Genomic DNA, 23,712 nt, shown 5'->3' on the forward strand with positions numbered 1-23,712 from the left:
TTCCATCTGACATGTCCTCTCTCATCACACCCTCATCTGTTTCCCAGTGGCAGCTTTCATCAATCTCAATTGTCACTGGGCCTGTCAGTCCAGATATGCCATCACTCTCCATCTGAGTCAGAGGGTTACCTCAGTGAGCCGCTTAACTAACCCCATAACTGGCTAGACTGGCCTTTGTCTAGGACCCTCCATCACTCCACAGTTGTCTCCTCATGTCTTCACATTAGTTCTGCAGGTATAACTGTGGTGACCAGAACTAGTCCTCATCTCTGCTACTACAACACTTTAAACACTAACAGAATTTAACTGGGATCAGTCAAGTTTTATTGTTGTCCAATAGTCAAACAGTAGTGTTTAAAAAAGTAGCAGTTGCTCATTATCAAACTACATTAGGCGATCAACATCCACTTCCATATTGGTTAGGGCTTAAGGTGCTCTGGTCAAAGCTAATGTCAGGTGCCAACTGTATAACTGATTAAATACTTGGCATCTTCACCAAAAAACTGACCTTTTTGCAATGTGTGCCCCATTATTTGTTGGAGGTAAAAAACTGTGAATGTAAGGAGGTGCATTGCAATTATTTCAAAATAAAAAATGAACCTGCTCTGTGTTTCTTAATTAACGACTTAATTATCTTGCTAATTCAGAAAAACAGGAAAAGACCTGCTTGGTTTTTCTTAATCAACAAAATAGTCAACTGTATAATCCAGGAAGAGGCTCTCACTTTCATGGGAGCAAACATGTCCTATCTTGCTAATTCAGAAAAATAGGGCTGCTACTCTGAATTAACAAGACTTTTTTTTTTTTTTAAACAAGATATTTAGGTTGTTATTTATCAAAAACAAATTTTAAGAATGCAATTCACTCCTGTATAAATAAACAAGGAAAGAAACAAAATTAGCTATGGAGTGTACCTTGGGTTCAGGGTTATACCTATATGAACAGCAGGTGTTAGTGAAATGTCAATGTTGAAGCAGCTGGTTTGTTAGTGAGAATAATCGAGGACCTGAGCTATGACTCCCTTACTTTTTCCTTGACAACTCAACTTTATAAACTACAGTTTGCTAGGACTGGCCGAGAATTCGGAGATTGTTCACTCTTTGTGTTGCTGCCACTACAGCTCCTGTTGTTGTGACTTTAAATGCAGGTGCATCAGAGCAGGTGTGCACCCGCTGTGCGTGCACTGTTTGCTAACAAGAACAGACATGGATGCATAATTCTGTTCCTGTGCTATGAATACATTTGTGTGTTTGTACAGTAGATGCACAAACAGCCAGGCCCAGTGACTGTATAATTCAGACTACAGGATACCCTGGGATGCAGCCCTCACTCCTCGCTTGGTTACTCAATGGGTAAAAAAGGAAATGTACCTCTGATCCAGCGGCAGCTAGGGAACCTGAAAGGCCAATCAACCCCTTACCCCCCACCTAACTTTTATAAAGAAATCAGTTGAAAGTGCCAGGGAACCAGAGGCTATGAATATATACCGTGAAGTTGCTTCTTCCTTGCTATTCAATGTTAATTTACCTCCATTTAATAGACCACTGAATGGATATGAATCATACTCCAAGGCTTTGCTCCTCTATTGTTGGAATGGCTCTCATGTGCTAATACTCTTTAGGTAAAGTCCTTGTGGCTGATATCAGCCCTGCTGTGTGTTACATTGATCTGTTCTGTCAAGGCAAAATACAACGCTCAAGTCAGATCAAATAAATGAATGATTGAGGTCAACGCGGTAAAGTTTGAGTGTGTGCGCACAGACCCCAGATTTCACACCAACATCCATGCTTCTGAAGTGACTTTGGGAAAGAAAAAGAGTGTAAACACTGTGCTTGCCAAAAAGGAAATCTCTGAGCTATACTCAGACACAGCCATTAGTGAGATTGGCAATGCTCTCTCCTACTGAAGCTCTCCCCTCCAAACGTCCCACATTTTATTCGTCCTTCCGTCCCTTCAAGTAGCTCGGCCTCTGTCAACTTGCATCTAGACAAACAGCAGGGGGAACAGTAATGCTTTTATTGGAGAAACATAACTCCAAGTGATAGAATTGCATTAGCTATAATGAGGGGACCAGAAAATAAAGACAAAGCCACCTTGTTGCAGCTGGTAAAGACGGACAGAAAATATTGAAGATGGGGGATGAAGCCAGAAGGATAAAGAAATATGAGGAGGGAGCGAATGAGGGGGTGAGGAAAAAGGTACTACGAGAGGGAATCTAAGGATATCAGGGGCATGTGGCATGAAGGAGTGCATGTCGGATGGCAGAGCAGAGGAATAAAAATCAGGGAGTGGGAGAGGGGGAAGCAGATGTCTGATTCACTGACTCATCCTCCTGCACCGGCAGCAGGCATCACAAAGCCAGTAAGACAGAGAAAAAATCGAATAATTGCCACGGATAGACGTAGGTATATCAAGGTAAAAAGGTGATCTGAAACTGAAGAAAGGAAGACAATGGAAACTGCAAAAAGCAAGAGTAGAGGTGTGCAGAGCACCGGGGAAGGATGTGGAGAGGCAGTGATTGCTGCAGTGACTCTGCTGGGACTGGAGTGGCTTGTTGCATCAGATAATACAGACATCAGGAATAACCGACTGTAACCGACAACACAAACTCTTTTCAGAATATGTCCCGTCTTTTTATACACATACATTTTTGGTAAAGAACAAAGGTTTACAGTGAATGTTCATGTTAAACAATTGTGGTTGGAGCGTTTTATGAAATGTGAGACAAATTATGAGATGGTAAAAATGACCATGGCAACCACATTTCACCATTCTGAATCTGCTGGTGATATGGCATCTTGAAATGCAGCTGGATTGCATGCTATGTTAGCCATTCAGTGCATTTGACAACTTCCATTGCTGTAGTTTTGAAGTTGAGTTTTGATTTCATCATTATACAGATTGAGCAATTATTATATCTGCTTGGTGCAGGCTCACAAAGCGGACTGTTTTCACCACATTTACAGAAGAAACATATACATATATTCAAATATAAAGACATTGTGTGTCCTGTAAAATGAATGAAATGGTATTTTGCTTCCAATTGTGTTCTGAATTATAAGGCACAGTAATGCAGCCCAGAGGCTTGTTCAGTGGGTTTTAAACTAGGGCTCCATGGGCTCTGGTTCTCTTCGTTGTGCCTCCACAGTTACTGCCCCGTTCTACTCCACCAAGGGGACTGCCCCAGGGGAGCCAATTAAGAGTGTCCGCTGTGGCGGTGACAGCTGCTACAGCAGCAAGCTCTGAAAGCCTCCTAGCTCCACATCACTGATGGAGTAATACTGTAGAACTGTCTGGGAACGGAAGGGGGGAGAAGAGAGAGAGTCAGGAGGGGAGAAAGGATCAATGAGGACTAGCAGTCACCCTGAAAGCATCAAGAGATCACGGCATGATTGAGAGGTTCCCCTCATAGGGGTGTGACATCAGGTTGTGCATCTTTTATCAACTTGATGCTCTGCTTAAAGACAGCTGTTCAACTCATTCATTAGGATTATTCAGGTGGGACATTTAACTAAAAGGTTGGTTTGATTGTCATGTGTCTTTAAACCTAATATAACAATAAATCATGCCATTGAAATTAAAATATATTTTGGAAAATCAAATATTTTTTAAGATCTTTAAAAAACATGACTTCAGTGTTATCTATTTACGTCAATTCTGGTCTTGTCTTATAGACCTGTAAAAATCACCAGCTGCTCCAAACAATGTGTGCGCACCTTCCATCCTTAATACCCTCATTCTACTCTGTAACTTTCAGTAAAGAACAAACAAAGTGTCGTCATCCTCCTTGTCAAAGACACTGCGGTGAGGGAAGCGAGAGTAAGCAGTATGTTTTTAGAACACTAATGTTACTGAATCAGGGGAAGTTTTTAATTGGGGCCTCTGAGATAATGCTTATAAGGCAGATCACCAGCAGGGCTGACAGTGGTTCAGTGACTTTGAATTCCAAGACGCATTCTTACGCTCCCATTTGTATAACGTAGCAAGTGAATCAAAATGCTGTTTTTTTGTTTTTTTTTACTTCAGGTGATTGCCTGAAATAACCTCGGTGTTCTGTAAAGTACAGGACTCAGGGTGATGACATCACTTATTTTTTCTTTTACAAAGGAGGTTCTTCCACTTTTCCCTCCAGATTCCCCTCTGCCTTCTGTTCCTCCTCATTGATTGCTTAATGCAACACAAAGTTGCGTCACAGTGACTGATTAAGAGCTTTTTTTCTTCCGACAGTGGCTTTTTTCTTGAAAGCTCTGACAGCAGTATCCAGCCTTGAAACTGGCTTCAGAGTCAGTCCAAGTGGCAGCAAAACGTGCGCTGGCGCTCGCAAAGTCCCCCGTTTCATGTTACAGGAACCAGCTGCCATGCAGCACACCTCAGCTACCACTGTAATAGCACAAAGGACTTCCTGATACAGGACGAATGACAGATCACTGTCTGCATTAAGCTTTACATCATGGAAGATGAATGTAACTAATTATTACATCATAGTTATACTCAGAACATTGTATAAGTACATGACCAGGAAGATAATTGATAGATAAAATGCCTGACCTGCAAGGAAAACATCTCTCCACACCAGACCACTGTCAGTGAACTACCTAGCACTATACATAGCCCTACCTACTTCAGTTGAGGATGGAGACAAGTCCGTAGAACATTTATAAAATTTAAAGTGTAAACTTAGCCCAGCAAAGTTATTTTTATAGTACTATTTATCAAAAACGTTCACCTTAATATCCATCACAGGTTGAGCTTCGAAACAAAACGTTAAGAGGATTGGAGTAATTATTACCTGTGTGGGATAGCAAATTTATCTCAGTCACAAATTTGCTATTTATGTGTCAACCATTATGGTTAGAGGCAACATTTAGATGGATTCTGTGGTAAATTTGGTACAAAGGACTTTTCTATAATAGTTCTCAAAAGAAACCCAGCAAACACTGATTATCTAATAAAGAAATCCCCATCTTACAGCTTCTCCACTGCATAAGACGTCCTTGAGTCTTAAGTACATGTGTTGAAAAGATCATCAGATATAATTTGCCACACCTGTAACAAGGTATTTGTTCCATCCTAGTGTGCATGGCTTAATTCATAATCAAATAGTAATGAGACACAGCCAGAGTGAAGTGGATATTCTCCTGCCAATCAAACCTTAGCTTCAACTGTTTGTTTGGAGTGAAAGTCACCTTTCCAGATGACTGGATGCCAGCCCCTCTACCACCCACACATAAATACACTGTCTACACGCACACACACATATGTATTTTACTTTACTGCACACACATACCTCCCACTCTGTGAAGAACCTTGTGTCAGTTTCCACTCATCAAAAGGTATTGAGATGACAGTTAGCAGAGCAGTTCTAAGCACAAACAATGTAATATGTGTTGCATGACTCTCTAATGAGCTTGGCAACTGATTCTATTTCACAAATTGTACTAACACACACAAGCACAGCTGCACACTAACCCACGCACTGCAAGTATTTGCTTTTCTTCACTTCTCAGCTTCATCCACAACACATGCATTGTGGTTAAACTTAGTATATTTACTCTTGTTTCTGCTGTATTAAATACATGAAGAGAAAGGGATGGCTATAATAGGCAGCCAACTGTCCAAATCCACATCCTCAGGTCACCTCGTCTTTCCTGACAGACTTGACAACCTTCTGGCAGCTTCTATTGAAGAGAGCTTCTGCCATATCTGACATTTGCCACCATTAAACAGCAGCCATGGCTTTGTCGCTACTCAGAAAACGTGTGATTTAGAAGACAAGGTTCCTTCCCACCCCAAATAAGCCGCAAAAGCAGTTGAATGACAAGACAGCTAAATTAATGGTGAGAGAGGTGGATAATGTAGGGAGTTTTATACAATGCAAAGCTAAAGTTGATGGTCAGCTCTGACAGATAATTACAGTTGAGCTGACTGTGTGGTTGTCTTTACTAGATAACTTTACTTGATGACTACTGGCACTGATAGTCGTGGATGCAAATTGTCCGACCCATCTGGAAAACAGTCATATTTCAGCTGGTTAATCAAACCTTCTGACGTCAGCACTGTACTATTTAGAGAACTGTCATATGGATACAGATTTCCTTTGGTGCCATCTTGACAGATTTGCATATTGCAACACGGTCACATTGGCTGTTACTGCTACTTGTTTCCAGCTTGTAGGGAAGGGGGACCAATATGGCAACAGAAGCACTGGGAGGAGAAATAATAGAATCAAACGTGTGCCTTGGTGATTCACTGGACAAAGGCACATATTAGGTATTCATGATATCGCTGCTGGCTCTTCACGTAAGAACTGTATCTTATTAAAATAAACCAGAATTGCCATAAACATTCACAGTGATTCTGTTTTGTAACAAAAATCTTGTAATGATTGCAGGTGAGATAGCAGTTACTTTAGGTCAGCCAACCAAAGGAGAAAACATTCTGAGGGAAGAAGCACTGCACACTGTGGTCCTCCTCTGAGCCTGTTGACAGTCTAATTGATACTGTTGGGCCACAGTCCAGAGGCTGAGCACCAGACACTGGAGCCGACGGTGAGGACAAAGGATTGTAAAACTTTTGGAGGGAAAACATTCTCCAGCAGGCCTGAGAATCTCCCCCTGGTGGTTGGAAAATGTCCTGAAGAGCCTTCAGGACCCCCGCTGAGTTCCAAGCCCCGCCCACTGAGGTCCAACTCTGACACTCAATTGGCTTAAAGCCAGCATCATCCTATGACCAGCACCTCAAGGAGGCAGAACCTCTCAGGTAGAATAAAACCACTGAGACATCAATAATCGCTGCCATTTTTCCCTGCTCTGAAGACGTCAACAGACCCCTCCGGGTCTTTCCAGATGATTTAGTTGCTAAAGGGGGCAACCAGAGTTATTTTCTTTCATTTCTTTCATTGTCTTTTATCTTACTTTGATAGAGACTATTTTTGTTTTTAACTTGAAAAGGCCGTGCACAGGAACTCGCTCGCTGGCCGAGCTCAGAGACTTTCTTTCCAAATCCACAGCGGCGTTACCGCTGTTCATTCCCTGCAGAAGAGACGAAGCAGAATTCCGTTCCAAGAGCAAGAGAAGTTCGCTCGATTCGGCCCAGCGCTGACCTCCGTTGCAACCACGAGGCCCACCGGAGCACCGCTTAAGAGGCCAGGTTTTCACTGATTTGTTTTTCAGGAATCCGCCCGTTCACACGCATCCTGAGGTTTAACGAGACATTCACTGGACGTCCGGAAATCCGCGCCCAACGCGCAAGCAACACCACGGAGGTCACAGTAAGAGGCTTTATTGTCTGGGCAGAGACTAGTTTAAATACTTAGCGTGTCATTTTTTTGATTGTATGTTTGTTTGTAGATCGCTGATCTGTTTTAACCGTGCTACACGGCGGGCCGAGACGTCACATCCGGTTCCTTTGTTTACTGTGTTTTTGAGAAGCGCGCGGTACAGAACCGGTGCTTCCTCTTAACGTGTTACCGTCAGAGATATTGTGCGGAGATTGACATCTGTTAAAAGATAAATCTCACGTAACTGGACTGTCTGCTTCGCTGGAAGTTTGTCTCTGACGATGTGTTGAGAACTTTCCTGATCTCTATATCTCTCTCTCTCTCTCTCTCTCTCTCTCTCTTTTCTCCTAAAACCTGTTTTTACACACGTCCCGACCTACATTTATACATTTCATGTTACATGGAGAAATCTAGATTTAAAGAGCCTTTATACATCTCGACGCCATTCGGCGCCAAAACCACGAGATAAGAAATCCCTTTGTCTTAAAGATCCCCTTTGTTAAGGTCAGTGACCGGCAGCCATTTTGCTTTTCGCATCGTGGCTTCACTAGGCAACCTCCATCTTGAAGGTACGTGAATGTAACATCACCTTGAATTTGGCCAGATGACGTCACCACGTGACCTTGTCATTACGCCATAGCCACTTCCCCCTTTTCTTTCTCACACACACAGACAGGCAGACACACACACGACCACACGCACACACAGATACCCCGTATCACATGCGTGGTCTTAATTGTGATAAGTGCTGCTGCTGTTGTTGCCATCCTGGAAATATTGGAGTTTGTTAAATGAAGAATCATTGAAATAACATTAACTTTATTTCCCCTTTTAATAAATACTTTTGTAATTAAAGTATTTGTATTTCTGTGATTATTTATGCATATGTATGTGAATACAGCTGGATAACTATAGCCTGTGCTCGAACTTAAAACCCTTCATTGTTTATTATATAATCATTAATACTAAATATTGAGATTATTAATATAACTTATAGCATAGAGACTGATATTTAAAGATTGAATTGTTGGTCCCTGTAACCAGGGTGGTGCCCCGCGCCAATAAGCAATTATTACAGATTTGTATTATTCTTAATTGATAATTTTATTGTTTTCATTAATTATTTTAACTATTATTAATAGATAACCGTATAATTTCTAATTAAATGTGTTACTATTATTACTTAATAGCTTTATCATTTTTGATTATTTTTAAGAAATAATTGTTATTTTAATAATCATATTTCATGATTATTAATAATTAGCTAACGTCAATTCTACTCCTACTATTGCACAACAATACATGTGGCAGATCAGAGAGAAAGAATGTATAAAGGCTTAACAATCCTTTCTTTACTTCCTTCTTGTGTGCTGCCTGTTGACGCACAAGACATTAATCAAGGAGCAAGAATTGTTTCCTCTCCACAGCATGGCACAAAAAAATAAAACTTAATTTGCGTCTGAGGCAAAGAGAAGGGTAATGTTGCATGACATTCTCTTCATATCGCCGAGCTAGAGGTCACTTCCCCGCACTGAGAGAGGGAGAAAAATAACACTATCCATCTCTCACCTGCTCACCCACTGTGCCTGCATTGATCACCCCAACTCTCTGTGCTGCTGTCCTTCCATCTATTTGGCCTTGTGTGACACACACATAGTAGCAGTGTCATAACAAATGTCACTGCCTTTGTGAAAGTTGATGGACATTAGTTTGATAATGACGTTGACGAAGCAACACCATCTTCCAGTGCAACTGTTGGTAACAAATGGACCACATGTCAGCCAGAAAGCAGCAATCATATCGGAGCTCTCATTTCACTACCCAGCATGCCTCTATGTTACAATTAATCCTGAGCCTTGACACTATAAAAAGATTCTTTGCAAGTTATATTTACACAACAAAATGAATTAAAAATGCGATGAACATTTAAAAGAGTTAAACGTCTCTACAGAGAATCACACACATTAAAGAGGATCTCTTGAGCTATTTTTGGACATGATTAGCAATTTTTTACGTGAGTGAGTGTGCGCTGGAGATACATTTACATTTGCTCAAATCAAATAATTCATAAGAGATTAGTAGGATACAGTGCATTTAAAGTCTCCCCACATCATCTGCATACTTTCAGCCTCTCTGAATCACTGACAGCTCAGTAAAAAATTGCTGTGGAATCCCACATCTTCCGTCTGTGTGTAAGGATTAAAATCGCTTCCAAAAGTAATACAGTGGGCTGTTGTAACATTCTTGTAACAGTAATTACATTTTCAGTGAGTTTCCGAATGAGAAAAAAAAAAAGGTTTAAATGTTCCTGTTTAAGATAGTAAAATGGTACACTCACTATCTTTCACTTAAAGGCCTCAATCAGAGCCCAACATTAATTCTGTTTATTACTCTTGAACAGCTCTGACTTTTGATCCCTAAAGTACAGCCTACGGACAATAGCCTCTACCTGTGTATGAAATGCAGTCGATACTCGCAGAGCGTTATGTTTTACTGCACTGTATGAGAGACCACAGAGCAGCTCCAGAAAGGAATCGAGGGTCTCTGAATGTTTGGAGGAACTGAAAAAGCAAGACAGATGACTGACAGGTAGGGATCACGGAATCTCACCGGGGGAAATGTTTTATGTCAAGTGCAGTACCGGGAACTCCACCTTTGCATAAATGCAAGAAACACAAGATTGCTATATATCACTCAGGCTAGGGAGTATAAACACTTAGTAATAATAATGGAAAGGAAAGAAATACAAATTAGTAAGAACGAGCTTATAACAACACTAAGTCATTGGCAAATAGATCAAGACTCTTGTACATTAATTGTTTCGAATGCAGACAGACGCACTCATGGAGACAAGTAGACGACGGAGGGTCAAACACGTTCAATAGCAACTGAGAAATTGTGTCCAGGTGGACGCCTTAATTAACTTTGTGCCAACCATCTATCTACCTTGAGCTAGATATGCATGGCTACTGTGCATGTTAAGTATCTGTTGGTAATTCCTCAAATGCTTAACGACTGTTGCTACTCCCCCAAATGAGTCTTGTAGCAATTTGTTTGTCTTTGACAAGATGCCAGGGTGTTTGTCTTGGTAACATTAGAGCAAGCAGGTCTGTAATCTGATCACTACAAGAGCCAGCATTACTAAAAATACAACCCAACTAAATGCAAGGCCCACTCACAGCACAATAATACTTGTCCCCGTAGGATTTGGTTTCAGGATGACAGTTAGTTGTAATCTAAACCAGTTTTGTGGGTAAACCTAGCCGTCTATCCAGGCTGAAAGGGGCAGGACTGCTTTTCGACAACAGCTATTAGCCGCACTGATGAATATACAGATACTCTGGTTCTTCACTAACTCCAAGTTTTCAGGGCAAAATTTACAGCAGAAAGCTTTTAACTGATCCTGAATTACGTTGAAGAGTCAAATTAAGTTTGAGTTTTCAGTATTTAGGAGAATTTTTTTGATGCCAATTTCAATCGATTTGGCTATGGGGGCCATTTGGGCCTCCAGGATAAACAAAGAAACAGATGAAATGTCATGTATCTCCCTGTAAATGTTTCAGGAAGAAATCCTACACTCAGCAATGCAGTTTAAAAATGGGAGAATGTAGGGAAACTATCCATTTTCAAATTCTCAGCCAGACAGAGCCTCTTAGCCCGCCCACGCACCTTGCCATTGGCGGTCAATAATCTGCCCAATGAGGAAACATTACTTGCACATACTGTCATTTGGAAGAAGAGAGGGAGGTGGAGGAGATGGGCAACTGAGTGATTTGCCTTGCATGCAGGCCATGAGATAAGCCTCTGGGTTCCCCCCATGAAAGATAAAGGCCCCCACATTACAGTTATCACAGACAGATTATAGACTCCACTCTCTCTGTAAGTACAGGATGATGCTGGATAGGCCTTCACAGCTCCACTACCGTTAGAAATGCTCTGCCTTCTCTGTTCTCCACTGCAATAAATCTAGTTTACGGCCACCTCAAGTTATCGCTTTCACTTTACTGTGAGCAGATATTGACCTAAACTGTCCCTCCATTGCATGATGATACAAGCTGCACCTTATTCACATGCAATCTGAAAACCAGGTTCTACAAATAACTGCAAACGCTAACTACAGAATAAGATCGTTAATGGTGGTCTGGTTATTCACGTTAACTCTATGCTTTTATACATGAATGGAATTAACTATCTGCTATATGGGAAGACCGTTGATGCCTCCATTTTATTTCTGACCCTCTTCTGTGGTCAGGGTTATTTCCATCAAATGTGTTTAATAGAGTGGTAAGTGATGAAAAGGAAAATGTCAATGCACATTTTAATAGTGCCAAAAGTAGAATAGTGTATAGGCTGAAAAGCAGAGGTTTGGACCTTGTGGCCAAGACCTGTACAGCTGTGCAGGACTTTGGGGAGTGGAGTGGAAAGTAGTATGGGGCTTGACTATCTCTGGTTCTGCTCCAGTAGTGCCTTGGTTCATTTCTACAGCCCCCCCCAAAGGCCCCAGGGAGGACATCTAACTGTGTCAAGAATGTGTGTGCAAGATCATGAGTTAGGGCTTCAATCACACTGTACCGGGGCTCTTTCACTCTCTATAGTTCTCTCTCTCTCTTACTCTCCAATCTTGCTTTGCCATCCCTGCTGTGCAAGCTCTCCTCTTTTTCCCTACTCTATTAATCTCAACTCTTTGCACCGTACTTTCTGATATCCATCAGATAGCTCATCCTACTCCCCATCCTTCTGCGATATGGAGGCTGCATGCAGCGATGACTAGTGGTAGTGGCAAGGGTAATGATGGTGATGGATGCTGTGTCTGTCAGTCATCGGAGCCTTGGCAGAGATGTGTCAGATGAAGATGCGGAGATCTCTGATCTTCCCTTGTACTCCACAAAGTAACTTTCTGCTGGCAGACCATGTGTGGGTGTGTACATGTGTGTATATGGTTATTTATGTGTTTTGGTGTATGCACAAATATAGGAGTTTTCTGTCTGTTTAGCACCTTGAGTAAACATTACATTTTACATCCTGACATATTATTTGAAACAGTGAAATGGATTGGATGAAGCAAAAGGTTACATTTTGCCTTTTGCACTAAAAGCACAATGGGAGTTCCCAAGGACTACAAACAAAATTATAAAATGAAAAATCTACAAAACAAGAACGGCCAATACGGTGCACCATCCCATGGGTTGCTTCCTTTGTCAACCAGATGAAATAAACAAAAGCTGACAAGGAAACCCCCGTTGACATCCTTCTTGCTGTGAGGGCTCTCAGTCAAGGAAATTACATTAAAATATTTGAAGGCAACACAACAATGGAAAGTTTATTTTTAAAGCAATAAAACGCAGGATGGAGCCTCACTGGAGACCAGCCGAGGAAAGCTTGCTCTATAGATGAATGTTTAATGGCTCATGCACTAAATGCAATAGGTAGTGAGAAATAAGGCATAGAATATAGTAAATGCTTCAGTGATTAGTCATTAATCAGTATTGAATTCATTTGAACGGTTTGAAGTTTGCTTTGCTCTTGAACATGCATCAACAACTACAGAAATCATTCATGAGAATTACAGTACTGTGAACCAAAGCCAAGATGCTGCAGCTGCCAACTACATTATCTTGCAAGACGCTGAACTCAATCACATACAGAGCAAGGGGGACTAGAAATAATTATTGTTTTGTCAAGTTCATTGTATGGCTACTGTACTGTCCCATCTAGCTTAGGGATGCCCTGGATGCAAAGGAATCTATCCACAATCAAATCAATATTTTAACTGAAATGATGCAATCCCAACAATCATCATTTCTAATTAAGTGCTTACAATTTTAGAGGTTAATTGTTATGTTTTCATATCATGCAATACACATTCCATATAAAAATGTCAGGATTTTGATTTTGAAAGTGAATACGAATTTTTTCTCTTGTTTGATAGCATTCCCTTTCATATGTCAAGTGCACTGACAACGTCATTCATGTTCAAGGCTTCACATGTGTCGACACTGTCTTTTACTAACAAAAGTTGAATATCCGAATTTCGTCACAGATCTGTATAATTTTCCATTATAATCAAATATTTTACTGAACAATATATTTATTATATACAATTTTATTATATTGTAGGCTAGTAGTTCCTTGACCGCTTTGTGAAACAAACCACACTCAAAGGCCACTTGAAAACTGAGGTTGGAGGTGGTGAATGTCAGCAGGAGATCTGCATTTACATAGTTGCAAAGCTGATGAGTGCGGTTTCCTTTGCCTCCCAAAACTCCTTCTGCAGAGTAGAAAGACAGAGGTGGCAGTTTTTCAAAGCATCAGTCATGCATAATATAAGCCACTTTGTTTATTAATGGCGAGCACTCCCAGTGCAGACTTGAATCCTTGGCGTGGGCCCCCAAGTCGCACTACTTTAATATCTGGCGGCTAAATAATTAAAGTCAGCTTACATCATCGCACCCTCTGAAGATCCGGCCCCCTTGTCTCTGCTGTATACAAAGCCCAGCCGTTGCCTACGCTGTAAAGCACTCCCACTTATGAGCCTGCATTGTTTCATGTGCTTTGGCAGGGAAGGGCGGTATGAATGGAGAGAACATCCCTGCAGCCTAATGCCAACTTATTCCAACCAAAGGGAAACGGTTTGTTAAGACAAATTGTGATTTAAGTACACCTGCTGCTGTTGATGTAGGGTACAATTTAGTTTGTTAGGAGGAAAATGTTGATTTAAAATGTAATGTATGAGACTGAATTACTATTTCAGTAACAGTAATCAACAAAGAAAACACCGTCCATGGCGTAGCTTCAACCATCTTTTTAGCTTGAGCAATGTTTGTGGCTACATAAGAAATGAAAAGACCGATGACATATTGGTAACTTGCAAATAATAAGAGCCTGAATGCCAAATCCATTCATATGTGGTAGTTTGTGACATATTGATTGCTGTGTGCGTTCTTTTGTTTTGGAGGGGCATTAATCAAACCTGAGGTGGAGGAGTATCCCCAGCACCTCGGCGGTACAAAGCACTGTCTTTACCATTGTGTTGGGTAAAACACGCGTTGATCTGGTCGCCACAGTTGTATATGACACCTTATTTTGTGTCGGTGCCTCCACACATTTTAACTCGTCGGATGTATTTTTTGTTATCTACTGTTATAGTTACATTAAACTGCTATTTATTATTACTACATTAACTTCCCTGACATGGGAATATATGATTATGATGCATTAAGATTTTGAAAAAACATAAAATAAACTTTGCAACCTCTAAATGATCATGACAATCTGCTGGGTTTTCTGCCTCAACATTACAGTAACAAACCGGCTTTTTGCAGAAGACAACTTTTACCCAAACACTCAGGGCTAACTTCAGTCCTTGGCTGAGAGCTGTGTGACTGTTACAAATACTCAGGAAAGAAGGCCACCAAGGAGACACTCGTATGACAGCAAGCAAAAAGCATATACAGCTACCAGGCAGCAGAAAGTTTGAGGGTATTGCTGAAGTGCATTTCTGGTATCAGACAATGGAAAAGTGGATTTCAACTGCTGCAGAGTAATGCTTGAAACACCCACTTTCCTGCTTTACACTTCAGAAAATGTCAAAAATGCACAAGCCTGAAGCCAAGTACCAAGCAAGAGACCAAGAAGTTATTGAAAAAAGAAAACATGTTAAAGCTTTGCATTGGTGGGCTCTGCGCTCAAAAATCTCGGAAGTAACTGAAGATGGATGACACACTCGCTCCATTTTTGGCCTTGGCAGCTTTTCAGAGGAGTGGAGCCTGGCACACTTGGCCTATATATGTCCCCTTTTCACTGTAGCACAAAGGGGATTGGGAGGGTAGGGGTGTGGGGGCAGGACAGAAAATATAAAACCAGCGAGCTTATCTTAACTGGCCAGAACACCTGAGGCGTTCTCTCTGTTTCTCATCACTATGCGCATGTCCGTGCTCGTGGTTGTGCACCCTGGACTTCGTGTGGAGGGAGAATCATGAATACTAATGATGTTCTCTGAAAGAGGAGGGTTGTGACTTGACTCTCAAAGGAGAGCGCTCAACAGCTCTCCCCAACATCCCTACACGTACACACAGCCCCTGACCTCCCTCTGCCACCAAGAGATAAAGTGGTGATTATCAAACATAGGCCATTGGTGAAAGAGAAGGACAGGACTTCTTCAGAAGAGCGGGCCACATGATGTGTGGTTTTCAGGAAAGATGGTGCTTAGACCGCAGGACTCAGAGGGCTAGTGGTTCTACTTGTGCAGGACACGGCAGATGTATGGGTGTAGGCAGCAGCTGACCTCATCAGTATGCATGTGCGACCTACAAGCAAGCAACACCACACAGAGGAAAACAAACGGAGGCTGTTCTCCCAAAGGAAGGAGAAGATGGGGAGCAGCAGTCATGGCTTCAATCTGAGAAACAAAGCAAAATAAAAACACCTAAAGATGATGGTGCTAATGAGATGACCTTAATATAGACTGGGGGTAAAGTGACAAGTGAGAGTGGAGAAGGAAAATAACACAAAGAGAACAAAGACAGTAATGGATTGTAAATTATATGTTTAGAAACACCACTGGCATTGGAATTAATCAGTCAAAATGGTAGAAGATAAAGAAGATCTATGCTACAGATGACGATGGGGAATTGAATTTATAAAGTGAGGTCAACATGTTTCAACACTATCTCTGCAGTTACTTCAAGGGCACTGTGTAGTGGGTTGCAATGATTACCACAGACCAGCAAAAGAGGAGGGGCTGGGGCATCCACCATAGCAACCCTGTAATTAACATCAACACAGAGAGTAGACCCTGTGGCTGCAGGCTATTTCACAGTTTAATTTAATGTGGGCAAACTCTTTTGTCATAATTTAATATTGCTGTAAACGACCATTTTCAGTTTCTTCCTATTTTCACTTTTTGATGTCCGTTCTGTTGCTCTAATTCATATTTTGAAAAATGGCTAACAACAAAATTCATCCCTGCTTTTCTGAGTCAAATAATTGTTGTCCTGTTTTATTCTGCTGCCTAGCAGTAAACAAAGCTTTGCTGGGGTATAAAACAATGGACATGTTTTCCTTTTGAACATAAAAGAAAAACACATTTGGGTGATACTCACAGAAACAAACACAAACCACTTGTAAAGATGAAAGGATGCCCAGGTGATGTGAGAGCAGTTGCAATTATGGCCTTGTCTGAATTTTAAATCAGTCGATGGCTTGAGGTGATCGAGACCAACCTTCCATTTCCTGCATCCCTTCCTTCAGTCGCGTGTTTCAACAAACACAGCTGAGGTTGAGCATGTCCTCAGTTTCAGAGGTCAGCAAAGATGATGGGTAGGGAGTGAGGTGACTGACGCTGCTGATTCTTAAAATGTAACCCTAACCCACTGTGGAAGGTGCTTCAACCTCTGGGACATTATTATAATATACACAACATTCTGGGCACGTTAGAAAGCATGTGCACACACACGTATGACTATACTTGTTCATTTGCTGGAAATTGCTCAAAACAATTATATTCTGTCCACTGCCAAGGACAAAGTGATCCACCCAGCAGTAAAATCTCTTGGAAGCTCACCATCCAGAGCATCAAAGACAGGCTGAATCAGCCCCATGCCTCGGGTTGTTCAGGTATGGATTACCACCTATCTCAAACCTTTGCTTTCTGTTTGCAATACAGGGTCATACAACATGTGCATAGGTGTGTGTGTGTGTGTGTGTGTGTGTGTGTGTGTGTGTGTGTGTGTGTGTGTTAGTATGTGCAATAAATGTAGCCAGACACACCAACACAACCAGTCATGCCACTGGTGCAAAAGAGTGATTATCACACAAAAAAGATGCTAATTTGTTTTTATTCAGAAGGATGTCGGCTGTTCACACCTCATTGCAATCTTTCTAATTGCAGCGTTTTTGCATTCATCCATGGACTTTAAATATCTTATGAAGAACATACAAGGTACTTTTAATGCAGCACATCTGTACAGGACAATTTAGTTTTACAAATAGAAAGCCGCATTTTGAAGACAGACACTTAGGGTAGTTCTAAAACACGCAGCTCTTCATCTGTTTCACCTTATCATGGCAACGCTGGAGGATCATAAACAATGGCAAATAGTGGGTCCCATGCTATAGCCCAATTAGATATTGGTTTGCTGATCAACTTAAAGACACGGAGGAAGATATGTGCTTAAACCTAGTGCCGTGTGACAACAGCTCATTCAAAATGGTTCCACCTTAATGCTCACCGACTTCCATTTAATCATCACATTTTTACAAAACATGGTACGTGTAAGGATCCTTTTAGCCAACACGTAATGCAACACGTAGGTATTATTGCTGGTAATAAGCTATGCCACTTGGTTGACAATACATGGAGAGCTGGCATTTCAGACAAGGACTTGATATGCCAGACTGCAATAGAACTTTGTATGATGACTGAAATTGACTCCCCAGACAAGGGCAGCATTCTAATGCGTGTGCGTCGTTTTGTAATGATAATGAAAAACTTCAAGTGTGCTACTAAAAACAACGCAAACCGAATGAAAAACAGAAGTGTTTACTGTGTAGGCGTACATTAGTAATTGCTTCAGCATACTGCAAGGCAAAAAAAGAACAGCGGCTACAGCCATCCAACAACTTAAATCATTTCTTGCTTTTACTTAGCTGTTTTTTTTAATGATCTGTTCTTTGCAGGCAAGTCCACCATACTTGCCTACGACTCTAATGCGTGATGTGGAGCGACATCCCGGCTAGGGCCTGAGCTCACGGTTTGCTATGGAATTGTAGCCTTTCCTATCCACAGGGCAAACAGACCGTTTCTCTTGCAGGCCAATATCTTCTGGCAGCCATAAATCCACAGAGAGAGCCGGACAACATTTTATGTTAATTATGTCAATTTAAATAGCTTAGCAGCTCGAGATGTAGAGGTGCAATCCAATTATCCAAGCTAGAAGGAAGAGAAGACAGGAAAATATAAAGAAAAAAGGAATAAGAAGAGGATAGTTGGTGAGGTGTAATTTTAGAAGGGAGAAATTGTCTGTCTGCTGTTACTCAGTGTTTCTCTCGGATGGACTGCCTTGTGCTTTTAGGGAGTAAACTTTTAAATGACAAAATGAGAAAGTGGGCATTGGGATGGAACACTGTCAATTTTATATTGGAAAAAATAAATGATTCATCCTCAGTTACTGAAAACAGAGATGGGAATTGCTGATTGCTCTGTCAACACTTGGCTCATGCTCAACATATGAAGTAACAACAACACAGATGAGAAGTGCTAATATGCTCATCTGTCTTATAATAAGTGAAGGTTTGAGAGACTATGAACAAACCAAGGATCATCCTGCCTCTCTCGCATCAATCACATCTTGCTACATCTAATAAAAAAAATGTTGACAAGTGTCCAAAACACAAATGCTATAGCCCCTGTTAAGCAGCAACACAAATAAATCAGTGAACATTAAAAATTACAATGAAATTGGAAACCACGGCCAGTGCAGACCATGCTTTCAGCTGCATTTAAACCAAATCTGACAGCCAATTCAGCTCTTAGAGACAAAAACAAATCAATAGATAAATGCAGAATTCCTCCCCGTTCCTTTTTTGATGTCTGTTTTATGCAGTGGAACACATTTGTCATTAAAGTGTGACAAAGCCTCGTGGATAGAAATCCTCTAGTTTTAATTTTTGTTTGTACAGTATAGGCTATGCTATAAACTGGACCTTACTAAACATTTTTTGTTGGCATTCAATTCTCACAGACCATTTAACTGTAAATAAACTCTTTAACAAACTTTATTTTTATTTATCAACACCTTCCTGAAAATAATACATACACCTTTAATTCAGTGAACATTTTAAGAGCTAAAGATGAAATGTATATAAGTTTAACAAATTCAAGGATTTGATGGATCATGATACTCGCATTCAACGTCCAAAAATCCATAATCAATTTTGTCTTTGACAAGACCCTGAGATATCCCCTCTATGGCGCAGGTTAGCCCTCATTAGTGTGTTCGGTCACACTTTGACTGTGAACTCGTAGCTGTGTGATGGGAGGAGAATGTGGGTAACCATAAATCCATTGCAGTACCTAGCACTAGGGAAGAGACTGCGCGCTGATAATGTCTATGGAGGCTCACCGCAGCCAATCGACCACAGAGGGCTATGTGAGGCTCCTCTGCCCATCTGACACCGGATTGATTGATACAGATTACAGGTATACTGAGTGAGAGAGAGGAGAGGTGGGGAGAAGGTAGGGGGAGAAACGGATGGTCAAACAGAGAGAAGAATGGCTTTAAATGGAATGACATGAGCACGAACATGCTGGGATAAGTAAATGCTGTGAATGTTTCGTGTCACAGTAATATATATACAGGGTGTTTGAAGGAGCATGGGTAACAAATTCAGAGGAAATGGGGGAGAAAAATTGCAGCGGTAAAAGCTTGGGGTGGGGAACATCAAAGGAATCATCAGTGTGAAACTCTGCCTCATCCCTGACAGCTTAGGCTAAGAACAGTGCAGCAACTGATGCACCACAAACCACTGAGCCAGAGACATACACTATAGAAAGTAGGACAGTACAAGGAGTGCTCAGACAATTATCAATGGATTTTCCTGAGTACATAATGTACCGTGACGCACACCATGCAAGTTTGAGCATCCCAACAACCAGTTGAGGCCATTTTTCCTTTACTGTCTGCCATCACGCGTCAACAATCATGCTACGGGGATGATTACATGAATCTAAATTGGCTACAGTTCAACACATCAGACCCAAGATGGCTGCTGAGCTTGAAAGGCAAGCAGCAGACCCCAGCTGGCCGGGGATGTGCTGAAAGAAAAGCCCAGAAGGGAAGGGCTTCTGGAAACATCTTCTGCCAATTTGGGGACATGAATCAAGGCTCTGGCCTATGGGGAGTTGTGTCAGTGAGGTTGGTCACCCGGGCCAGGCTCCTTGCAGTCTTTCCAGACATGACAGAGATCAATAGATGGATGAACCAAATGCCTGGGCTCATGTAGTCAAGTTGGAGCTCACTGCCAGCTTAAATCAACTCAGAAGAAAATTAACTGTCATTGATCCCCTAGCTCTATGCCATTCCTCTCATTCATTCTCAAACATGTACTTTGGCATCTCGCTTATGAAAATCAACGGTCAATAATTGGCTGAAGTGTATAGGAAAGACTAACACAAACATATACGCTTACCATGGCCCCCACGTGTAAGAAAGGGCATCCGGTTGATGGCAATGGGCACAGTTCCATGCTTGTTGTGGAAGTGGTGGACATGGTGGGTGGTACTGAGGGAGGAGGAAACTCGGGCGGCCACAGCTGGGCAGGGGAACACCAGCAGTGCCAGAGAGAGCACTAGCCGGAAAAGGAAGGCCGGACTGGCCCAAACCACAGTTGATGCTGCCGCTGGCTTTGGTACCAATAGCAACCCTCTGTCCACCTCCACTTCCACTTCCTGTTCCATGGGGGCAGGGCCTGAAAGGGGCATAAGGCCCCTCCCCCTCACACAACACAAACAGGAAGTGAACATCTCAAACAAATCCGGGGCCCATGATCCCCGGTTTTACAAGCCCAGGGGAGGGGAAAAACAAAATAAGCCAAAAAAAGGAAGAAAAAGGATCCTGTTTGAAAATCCCAAAGTGATTGGAAAGGAAAAACAAAAATTCCTTACAGAGAAGAAAGACTCCAAAAATCCTCCAACAGTCTAGTATTGATATCCAAAAGCTTCTGAGTGGATCCTTGAGAACTCCCACTCTTTCCCTAAAAATCTAAACCTCTTCTGTGACACTCAACTTTCTTGTCACCCAAAAGCAAACAATCAAAGCTCAGCAGCACAGAATTAACAAACACAAGACTCCATCTTAGCTCCTTGAAAAATATCTTGTGTACAGCGCTTTGAGTTAATTGTTCGGCAGGGTTTCCTTTGACTTGGGAAGATCTTCAGAGGGTTTTTCCACTCATAATCCAAGCCTCCATTGCGAAGAAAAAGACTCCCACCATCCCTTCTGAGCTTTCTGGAGACAACTTAAATGAGCAGTATCATGGATAAATAAAAACAGAGAGCAAAAGGGAGAGGCGAAAAAAGAAGAGCAGAGACAAGGGTGCTATGCTGAAGGAGCAGCCAAATCCCGTTTCAGGGCTTTGAATCCCTGAAGGAGCTGCGAACCCGTTCAGTCTGCAGCCAAGAGCCGGAAAAACAAGAGATGAATACAAAAAGAAGAACAGGACTGTGAAGAAATGAAAGATGGTGTGAAGGAGGAGAAAATGGTTGTCTATTTCCAAATGCGGCGGTGCTGAATTCCTTCTCTTGTTTTCTGACCAAATAAATCAATATGGAACGCAGACCCGCACCAAGAAGACACCTTCACTGGATTAACAGATAACCTTAACTCTGAAGCAGCATCAGAGTGGTCGCTGTCCAGCTCAAAACAACAATCCTCCAATCCTTAGACTTGTGAGCAAGCTCCGTCCTACGAGCAATTACTCTTCACCCCTTCTGAAAATGAGTCAGTTTCCTCTGCCCCTTTAAACGCTGCTTTCCAGGGTGGGAGGCAGATGAGAAGCAGCCGCTGGTCCTCTCGGTGGAGCTCCGACACAGGGTGCTGCTGCTGGCTTGCTGGGAGAGAGTCTGATGATGATGCTGCCGCTACTGCCGCTGCTGCCTCTGCTGTGAAATTCATGCTAATTGAATCAGAGGCTGCAGCAGCGAGTGCATCCTTCCTGCCCGCACAGCTCTTCCTTCGCTTTTTCCTCCGATCAAGTCAGACAACCCATCCACACACATACACTTAAATAGCACACGCACGCGGCTCCGTTCTAAGCAAGGCAAAAAAAAAGGGGAGAAACAGAGCGGAAGAGAGAAAGGTGGACACACTCAGATCCTTTGAATACACAGGCAGTGACTATGATACTCTGGGCAGAGCGGAGAAAGAGAGAGTGTGTTTGTATGTGTCTGGTAGGAGCTGAGAGCGTGAGAGAGAGAGACAGAGGGGGAGAGAGAGCGCTAGAGAGAGAGAGAGACAGAGGGGGAGAGAGAGAAAGAGAGAGAGAGAGAGAGAGAAAGAGAGCGAGAGAGAGAGAGAGAGAGGGAGGGGAAAGATTGGAGATAATTGAAGGAGGAGAGCACGCACACAGAAAATATGGGAGGCACACATGCATGTCGGGTTGGATGTTTGGACACAGGCGCATACACAGGGACTCCAGACAGACAAAGACAGACACTTACAAACAACACCACACACATATGTCTTACACCAATGACTTGTCCGTCATCACACACATCCTCCAGAGTATGTGCAATGTATAGTAGGTGGAATATAAACCCTCCATTTGGATTAGTTCATAGGTAGACACTGAAAGTACAGCATTTTAATAAAATTGGACTCACAAAAATGTTCAAATATAAATTTCTCTTGAATTCTGCAGTTTGTCCTAGAAACCCTGTAAGTCAGACACCATTTTGTTAAGTGAATAAATACGTTAACAATTCAAAGTAGCAAAATTATAAATAAGTCATAAATAGGTTATCATGTAACACTTGAAAATGCAACTATCTTCTAATTAAAATCGTATACATTTTCGAGTTATTTATTTACGTGAACCATAATCTTTCACTATATAACCCTGTGTGTTGATCCACTAGTCAGCAGTCCTTAGTTTTGCTTGGTCGCACAGATGTGCCAAACATTTAGCAGGTGTGTCTCTGTATTTGTATTTCATTTGTTGTGTCACTTACTCTTTGCATCTCCTCTGTGTAAGTTACACTCACACACACAGCCTGGCCATGGTCCCACTCACTCACACAATGACACACCAAAGCATAGAGGAGGGAGAACAGGAGGTGATCGAGGTGAGTATGTCGAAAAGTGACAAAGAGAAAGTGTGAATACAGAGTATCCACTACGAACCAATGCTGTAAAACGAATAGCAGCGCTGCTTCAGGGTCAGATCAGAAGCAGCGTCAGAGTCTCTGTACGAATGTCCTCCCTTAACAATCCTGCCGACTTGCGCTTACTATATTTTACCTATAAACACAGACACTCATCAACATTATTAGAACATGAACAACACTAATGTTTATACATAGTCTTTGATTGAGAGTTTATGAAAACACTTATTAAAAGACGTTGACACACACACACACACACACACACACACACACACACACACACACACACACACACACACACACACACACACACACACACACACACACACACACACACACACACACACACACACACACACACACACACACACACACACACCTAGGTGAAACGCTGAGATACTGACCTAATACAATAATAAGCTAAAAGCTCTTCTAAATCATAACCATTCTGTTTTCTGTGCTGATTATATATACCCTGAGCCGATTGTTTATTATTTATTCAAGAGCAATTTTTGTTGACAGAGTCAGAGAGCCCATTTTATTTATTGTTTTG

The 23,712-nt window shown here is 41.8% G+C and overlaps 1 protein-coding gene across 6 annotated transcripts in view; it reads right to left on the reverse strand.

The window, feature by feature from the left end:
- The window catches only part of nrxn2b (neurexin 2b), a 598,599-nt gene that overhangs the window by 161,182 nt on the left and 413,705 nt on the right, over positions 1–23,712 (reverse strand). For 2 of the 6 annotated variants that reach the window (XM_062384234.1, XM_062384233.1), the window contains exon 1: positions 20,468–22,178. The exons of the other annotated variants lie outside the window; for them this stretch is intronic. In XM_062384234.1, the coding sequence (XP_062240218.1) occupies positions 20,468–20,801 (334 nt within the window). In that variant the 5' untranslated portion in view covers positions 20,802–22,178. Of the gene's footprint in view, positions 1–20,467; positions 22,179–23,712 lie in introns of those variants that run through there. 6 annotated transcript variants of the gene reach the window in all.

This window comes from Platichthys flesus, chromosome 24 (genome assembly GCF_949316205.1).
Source record: "Platichthys flesus chromosome 24, fPlaFle2.1, whole genome shotgun sequence".
Taxonomy (NCBI): Eukaryota; Metazoa; Chordata; class Actinopteri; order Pleuronectiformes; family Pleuronectidae; genus Platichthys; species Platichthys flesus.